The following is an 8647-nucleotide window of genomic DNA, read 5'->3' as shown; positions in this document are numbered from 1 at the left end:
TGTCATTTCTCTTTATTTTCAGGGTGGACTAAAATTAATACTAATGTCATCACTTGTTGGGGTGAAACTGGGAGCCAGTCTATTGATCTGGCTTGATAAGGTGTTGGGCATCACCTGCATGTGCTTCTGTGCTGAAGGTTTGTGCTAAAAACTGAGTACAGAGAACAGCGCACACGAGTTGATGGTTACTTTCTCTGTTAGTCTGGAGAGGAAAGGCTTTTTCTGAGGACCTAGTAATGGATACTTTTATGAAAAAATTAAAAAAAAAAAATCCAAAGCTAATAACCAAATGTAGAATTGGGTCCCCAATGATATGCTGCTATTGGAATAGAGGGCAGAAATGTTGATTGCTTTGGCTAGTGTGAAAAGCTGATTGTGAACACTTAATTCTCTCCTACCAGCCCTAGGAGAAGAGGGCTGCCCAACAAGAAAGTGGGGCAGCAGGGTGGCTTGAAGTCCTGGCTGACTAGCTGTTGTTGCCTGGCAGGTGTGAGTGGCTTACAGACTTCAGTCTTCTATCTTGCAGGCTCACTTTCAAGAGCAGAAATGGAAACAACTGAAATCTGTTACAGCTTCTTCTCAGACAATCTGATGCTTTTATCTCTTTGGCCTAGAGAAGCGGCTTGCTTCTAACAGTGGGTGGAAGCTGTGCAGGTATGGGAAAGGGAGGCTTAATTCAGTGGCTAAACTCCTGCACTTGGTTGGTGCCATGTGATTTGACTTTTACATAAGTGGTTATGCGTCTTAAGTTCCTTCATTCCTTAGGTGGGTTTTCTGAGCTGTGTGACGTGGGCTTCCAAGGCAATGGAATTAAGTTGCTGCTCCTCCACATCCTTTTCTTGGAGTATGCTACACTGACTTTGTAGTTTTCAGGCAGGTGCTGGGTGATCAGTTCTCATAAATTTGCATGCTTATTTAGATTTTTTTTCTACTAGGTGAAAATTTAAAGAGTAGTCAGATCTTGATATCCAGGAGGTGTCAGTGGTTTTGATCAGCATTGTGGTCACTTGCATCTCTTTCTGTTTTGTTAGTCCAATGTAAAGCTCACAGAAAGACTTCAGTCCTCCTGAAATGGCTTATCTGGAAAGGGATGTGGAAGAGAACCGTCCTTTCTCTCCATGTTACTTGTTCAGCCCCCCACAGCTCAGTGTACAGTTGTGCATGTTTTAGGGACTGCATGTTCATTTCTGATTTGTCTTATGTACAAGCACTTTTTAAAGAAAAGACTTCCTCTTATTTTAAAGGATGCACTGAGACATTAGTGTAAAACATAGTTAACTTGGTTTTAAATGAAAGCTGCTTTCTCTACAGTAATTTTCTTAGTTTTGTGAAAGCTTGTCTTGCACTAGATGGAGACAACCGGTAGGAACTACTCTCCTTTGGCTAGAGCTTAGAAAGGGTTGTTTTCCTGAGGGTGTGGGACTCTGAAACAGTGCAGGTCTAAGCTTGGTATTGCCCAGCAAGGCTTCTGGAGAAACCACCTGTAGAAAGTCTGCCCTGAAGTACCATTATCACAACTCTATTAGCTATGAAAGGGTTTTGGTCTGTGTTTGTATGTGGTTTTTTTTTGAAGGTTTGATACAGGTGCTAGTCTGTCATGACTTAATTTTCCATGGGGGGGATCTTTACTTCTCCCCTTCGTGAATTCCTAGCATCTGTAAGTGCCTTGTATAGAGGGCTGCTGAATCAATCTAGGGACAGTTGCCTGCTTGCCCAGAGTATTTGTAGGGGTAGAAAGAATACAAGAGAACACAAGTGATGGCAACGTACCTGCTGCTCAGTACAGGTGAACTAGTCCAATAAGTAGCTGCACTGAGTACAAGTTGTAATTATTGGAAGCCAAATGAACATCTGTGAACATTTTCTGTTTTGAAGGAAACTTTCAGTGGCATTAGGGAGCCAACTCCCTAGCAATGGATACCCTTCTTCCTCCAGTCTTATCTGGGAAGAACACTTCTTTCTGCAGGTGTGTACCAACCATACCATGCCAGAGTGATTATGGCAGCAGTGACTGAGCTCACTGTCTTGCACCGGAGTAGTCTCTGGGAAAGCTTTGTAGCCTTTCATCTACCTCAGGAATATTAAATGCTTATGCAGTATAAGGTGTTGGGAGTAGGCTCATGCATCAGTATGAGGGAGTTGGATTTCCTCTTAAACTTGCACAAACTGTTCAAGTTCAATTGATTGTTATCTTGGACCTAGGTAAAGAAAGCATGCATCCTAATGGCATGTCTTTTAGGGCTTAAGCTGATATAGAGTATAAAAATGCAAAAGAAGATCACCTGGTATGACAATGGCTTAGAGAATGAAAGGATCTGTAACTTGAAGTAACACCCTATTAGTCTGATAGTCTGATTAGTCTCTTTTCGTGCTTCATACTTCTGATCTGTGGACCAAAAGTCAAAGAGATGGCCCTCTTCTGAAAAGGGATAACCATCTTCAAGTACTTGGCATTTTTTTAAGTGATGCTGACCATGAATCCAAGCAGAAGCGAACTTCAGATTGAGGCCCTGGATAACTGTCTTGCTTGCTTTTGTATTAGCCTATGGTCTATCTAAAACCATGTATATCTCCAAGTCTGCATCTTTGTAGATATCCGTCCTGCAACGCTTACATGTCTGACAAGCTTTAAATAGCTTAAGATTGTATTTAGTTAAACATCTTACATCACTGGAAAGTTTTGTTCTTTACCTACCATTAATGTCTGATTAAATCCTAGAGTCCTAGATCTGGACCCTAGGAGGCTGCAGAGGAATACACTGCCTGTAAAGTATAGGCATGCTCTTATGCTGAGTACTGACCAAAATAAAGACAAAAGATGATCTCTCAATTGCAAGATCTAACTGAAGTGTCACTAGTCATTTTTCTAGGCCTGGGGAAGGTAAATGTGTGTTCAGTGCAACTAGGCAGCAGGTTTTCTACCAGGGAGAAGTATTAGAAAGGAACAAATCCCAAAGTGTCCCCACAAGGGAAAAGCCTTAAGATGATAAGGCCTGGCAAATTTACAACACTGTCAAATGGGTATTAGGAAGCCTGTTTGTCATTGCAGTTGTCTCTGTCTTCCCCTACCACCAAGTCTGGCCCTCTTACATGTGGAAGGGAAGTGCTAGTATTCAGAGGAGGAAGAGTCTCAGCTGCCTGCTGCTTTTTTTTTTTTAAGTAAGTATAACAGTGCTCAAAACAAGAACTTTTCTTCTTGGTTGCTTGTGAATCTCACCAAGCAAGTATGATCTTGTAATATATTATACTTATCTACCTTATCAGTAGATTTTTCCATCTCTGGGCTTTGGCAGGTACAGGCTGCTATTATACCCTAGGCACTACTCTTAAAGGTGGAAGCGAGGGGGCTATTTCAACTCCAGGAAAACAGTGGCATATAGCTATTTCTGAGGAAGCTAATGGTAAAACATTCATTGTAATTAGTAGCGTGAGCAAGTGCAACATGAGAATGTTCCTGCTTAAAGAAAGAATGGAAGCAGCAAAGTTTCTTATTAGCATAAATAGATGCATCTCTTTCCTCAGGTAAGAAATTCAACCTTGGTATCAAGCTTTACACACCAAATGCTAAAACCTACTATTCTGTAAATACTATTTTTAGTAGGGGAAAAAAAAAATCAGCTAATCCATCCTGTGCTAGCATTTACTTTCTGGCTTACGCAGGAGCATACACAGCAGAACAGTAGCCTGAAACTCATCTATAAGAAAGGAAGAGCCAGAATAGTACCTAATGTAGTACTTTGATGCAAAAAGTGACCTTTGCTATGAAATGCCTTGTAGGGCTTTGTACTCCAAGAGGTATTGGCAAGTGCTGTTTCCCAGATCTTGTTCTACTTAAACCACTTGCAGGGTTTGTCCTGTAGGAAGACAAGAATTGAGTGCTGTAAGTTGCATCATCCTTTGGCAACAACTGCCCACTTTTATGAAATCAAAGATGAAAGGTAACTATTAATGCTTGTACCATCTAGCTTGGAGCCTTGTGTAGGTAAATAGGTCTCCAGAGGAAGTCCCTTGGAGCTCAAGTACAGAAGCAGTAGGGCTGTGGCTGTTATGAAAAGCCTTGTTCCTCACACACACAAATTCACTCAGGCTCACTGTTTGTAAGGCAAATCTATTTCAGCACCATAACGTTTTATTAAACTACACTATCAATCACATTGATGGCAGGGAGAACATTGCTATTAGTGCATATTGTGTACTAAAACTGTATTAATGGCCTCTAGCACTTGCTGAGGAAAAGGACATCATTTAAACAGAATCCTTCATATCCAAAGAGACAGTAGAAAACTTTTCTACAAAAACAAGGGCAGCTGGGACTAGAACTCGTTGAAATAGATCAAAGGGAAATGCTTCAAGAGGAATTAGTCAGCATTATTTCAAAAAAAAAAAAAAAACACACACCACCTATCTTTATCAGTAACCAGTGTTTGTTAGCTTCCTCAGGAGACATGAAGGTGCTGATAAACAGCAGTTTTCAAATAGCATCCTGTCCCTGCAACTGCCTGTTCACAAACCCACACAAATATTGTGTACTGCTCCTTCACTTGTGAACTGACTACTGTGATGTACACACTTGAATACAGCACCTTGACGTGTACTACAGTTATAAAAACTACCTTCATCTTCTAGAACAAACAATAAAAAGTGGCAGAAATACATTCTATACAGAAGTAAAAAAAAGTTCAGACAAACATCAGATTACACCAGCTTGAATTTAAAAGGACTTACTTCTAACACCTATACAGCTATTCTAGTCTCCCCAACCCATTGCTATGTAACACACCATAGCAACAGGTCAAAGCTTCTTGTTGGCATGAACAAGCCAACCAGTAACCTTTTTTAAGCAAGCCATCCTCATTAGTGGGTCATGGGTTTCTGCCGAGAGGCCTTCCAAAGGGCTGCAAACAGAGACTTATAAGAAATAAGGCTAGTTTCAGTCTTCATGTGAAGACACTCATATTTCAGTCTTGTTTTGAACAGTAGAAATAGAGAGTAGTCTGTTCCACCAATTAAAGAGGCTAAGCTCTTGACAAAAATAAGTTTGCATTGAAGAGGCAAAGAACTATACAAGTCAGTCCCCAATGTGATGGGTCTGGTGAGAAGAGTATTGTTTTAAAATAATGTTCTCATGCCCAGCCAGCTGGGGTTCTGCTTCACACAGGTGTTTGGCAGTGCATCAGCTCTTTGGGTTGTATCAGTAACACCCATCCTTCCAGGAATCATCAGCAGTTGTCTGACTGGTCTTTGCTGATTGAAGAAATCTGTTTTGAGAAACAGAAGGCACTAAGCACTACAAGAAGCAAAGGTCTCAGTAACCTATTGCTATAACACAGCAATGCTTGTTTAAGGTTTCAGTTTACATTAGGCTTCTACAATGTCTGGCTTATTACAATGTCAACATCTGCCTGCCTTAGGCAAACTGTTGTACTGTCACACATAGGCACAGCCCATGTCCCAGGCAGCCACCAGAACAGACACAGCTGCAGCAGTTTCAGAAAACTCAGAGAAATTAAGTGAATATGACTAGATACTGAAACAATGACATGTTTATCCTGCTCTGTTAACTTAACACCACTGTTGAGGGTTTTTCTCATGACTGAGGCTGGAGGAAGTTTTTCCTGCAAGTGTGACTAAACACATGAAAAATAATTTCCAGTAGTATTCTACCATCACCTGTTTAAGAGTTTGAAAAGTCCTTTCAGAGTATTTTTAATCAGCAGATACAGGCCAATCTTAGGCTACAAATGGATAATTTAAAAAAACCAACAGTATAATATGGCTTATTAGATTGATATTACATCAACTTAATTTTCCTCAACTCAGAAAGTTTATACTAAAATTGCATTGAAAAGAGTTTTAGGGGGCAGGGAAGGCTTTTGGCAATTTCTTTGAGGCTTTACCACATACAAAAGCATAGCAGATGGCATAGGACTATGGGATAAGAGAACATTTTGCTAAAGTGGCATAAAGCAGCCCCTGCACACAGGTTTTAGAGGCTGCCTCCTTTTTTTTTTTTTTTTTTTAAGATTGGATACACTAACTGAACAGCTGTTGCTTTAGGCTATCTACAAACTTCAGCTACCACTAAATATTTCGAGAGCTAATCACGAAAGCTAAAAGAGCTAGAAATGATTGTATAATTGTGGGTTAAGATGTGGACCCTTAAATCAGTCCAAACTTTTGCAACAACAACAAAAAAAAGGGTTTTAGATACCATCGTATGCTCTTTCAGCCTGTCGTATGAAGTTACTGTAATGGCACAGAAGTATGCTTAAAAACCAACCTTGTTAATCTGCCCTGCTCTACAAACTCTTCTAAAAACTCATTAGAGCCCTTGGACAATGCCCACCTAGAGCCTCAACTAAAGACTAAGGTGCAGGGGAACAAAGCGACAACAACAGCAGCAAACACACCAGCGGCAAAGTTATACAGACACCAGTATAAGTCATCTGGGAAGATTATTGTATTAATAGTTAAGGGAGTTTATTAGTCTTCTGGAAGATTTCCCTTCCCCAGAAAAGATGTGTATGGCAAATAAAAAAGAAGTGCCTTATTTATTTATCATAAAAAAATTGGAGCCTATGGGTGCTGATTTTTTGAGAAGCTAAATATTCAGGAAAATAAGTTTTGTTTTGTTTTTTTTTTAAACAGACTGGCTACTGAGGCACAGAAATACTGAATGACTTGTTCACAAATTATATGGTGAAACAGGGAATCTAACCCAGATCTCATGCGTTATGGCCTATCGTGAATGCATATTAGTCACCGAATAAAATTTTTGTGATATTTAGAGCAGCTTCAACCCTTTACTTTTTGACTGGGGGGTAAAGCACTTACTTAACCACTATAAATGCCAGCTATGTGCTACCCTTCCTTTAAGCACTTCTCAACCCTACCATCCAAATCTCTTTGTATTAGGGCACAGTTTAAATTCTGTACATCACCAAGATCCCTATGACAGACACTACTGATCAAAATAGCTCTTGCTTTCTCTTGTGAAGCAAAGAGACTAACTGACTAGTTTAAGAAGTCCAAAAGCAACTTCTCTGGCTTTGGCTGCTGTTTGCCAAAAATATCGGGACAGACTAAATTATCTCCTGCGACTCCATCCGCTAAGACCACGGGATCTGAGAATCGAGCTATGTTTTGAATATTAGACATTACCAAAACTGATCCACCTGTATGCCTACGACACACTTGAAATCTGATATTGACACCACTTTATAAAAAGTATTTCTAAGCCATGAGCTAAAGGTAAGCATTCAAGTCCATGATACTTAGTCTTACGCTTACCTCTTGGATGGTGGTGTCAATTTACTCTTGGGCACCGAAGTTCCTCCAACAGATGTTCGCGCTTTAACAGGTGAATTTTTAGCTACAGTGACCATATTGCTGCTTCTAGTAGTAGAACTGCCACTGGAAGAGCCCGTAGTAAGTGAAGAAGGCTGAGGCTTTCGAACTCCACTGACAGGACTTGCGTAACTGCAGGCTTTTACTGGCTGCCTAGGTGTTAACAGAGAGTTTGTGCATGACCCTGCTTTCATTGATTGTCGTACTGTTAAAGGAGACTGCCCAGCACTGGAGGAATACCTGAGCTTACTGGGAGCCAGACCTAGAAATGAAATGACAAAGAAAGGATAACCCAGTTGACAACAATATCTTAAGAACGCTTTCAGATACTGGGCCTTTTAAGGGCCTCAGTTTTAGTCAGGTAGGTTAAACAGAAAAAAGGAAATCAGCTACAACAGTGCTCGTAGAACAAGTTTAACTGACTTGTTGATGGTTGCTGAATCCTTGAAAGTCGACTGCTTGGCACCTGCAGATCTGATTCCAAGCTCCGACTGCTCCTTACAGACTCCAAAGCTCGAAGGCTTGTCCTAGCCAGGTTGGGCATACTGTGGCGCATCTCCTCTGAAATCAAGAGCAAATTCTCTATTTGCTGCTTCTGGTAGCTCTCAAGGTTTAGGCTATCCCTAGACCAACATAAGCACTTAAAAGTAGCCAGGGGTGTAGCTAATTTCTAAAGTGGCTTCTATTAAATAATAATGTTTTTAAAACATGTGGTTCCAAATTATTTTTATTAACACATACCAAAAGCTCACAGAACAGCTTACCTTCATTGTTTGCGTACTTCAGCCGGTCTTGCATCGGACTTTGCACAGATCTCCTTGGGGGACGGATACGAGAGGTAGATGCCCTACTGTAATCTGCACCAGAAGAAGGGGACTGACATCGGGGTGAACTGAGTGGAGACGGTGAATATCTGTGAGCGCTACGGTATGACAGGGAACAATCATAATCATCCTCATCCTCAAGGCTGTATGTATCGAACTCCTGGTCACTGTAGGTACCTCTTCGCAGAGAGTGAAGGGAGGCACTGGAGCTGCGACGTGATACAGAAGCAGAGCTAGAGGCACAGTCCTGACGGAGACCTGAAGATACAAAGCAAAAAAAGCCCAAATTAATACTTTAAAATAAAAATTCCCAGTTGCAACAAATCCAGAAGCAATTATTTTTATCAGTTATTCCTTTCACTTTGGAAGAACCTAATATCTCTTTACTAGAGATATTTAAAGAGACAGAATACAGCACATTGAATCTCTAAACTGGAACAGCGTCACTCATATTCAGTACTGATTAATTAGAGCAA

General features: G+C 40.6%; 1 protein-coding gene across 10 annotated transcripts in view; it reads right to left on the bottom strand.

The window, feature by feature from the left end:
* Positions 1-3626: 3626 nt before the first annotated feature.
* LOC104154061 (SLAIN motif-containing protein-like) overlaps positions 3627-8647 on the bottom strand; it is a 28812-nt gene continuing 23791 nt past the window's right edge. For 8 of the 10 annotated variants that reach the window (XM_068957112.1, XM_068957119.1, XM_068957114.1 and 5 more), the window contains 4 exons: positions 8112-8429; positions 7771-7908; positions 7291-7609; positions 4108-5258 (listed from right to left, as the gene is read on the bottom strand). In XM_068957112.1, coding sequence (XP_068813213.1) covers positions 5192-5258; positions 7291-7609; positions 7771-7908; positions 8112-8429 — 842 coding nt within the window. In that variant the 3' untranslated portion in view covers positions 4108-5191. Of the gene's footprint in view, positions 5259-7290; positions 7610-7770; positions 7909-8111; positions 8430-8647 lie in introns of all 10 variants that reach the window. The other 2 variants (XM_068957111.1, XM_068957120.1) reach the window with 1 other exon arrangement.

This window comes from Struthio camelus, chromosome 11, assembly GCF_040807025.1.
Source record: "Struthio camelus isolate bStrCam1 chromosome 11, bStrCam1.hap1, whole genome shotgun sequence".
NCBI lineage: Eukaryota > Metazoa > Chordata > Aves > Struthioniformes > Struthionidae > Struthio > Struthio camelus.
Note: the sequence above shows the minus strand (reverse complement) of the source record. Positions and strands in the feature narration are given on the sequence as shown.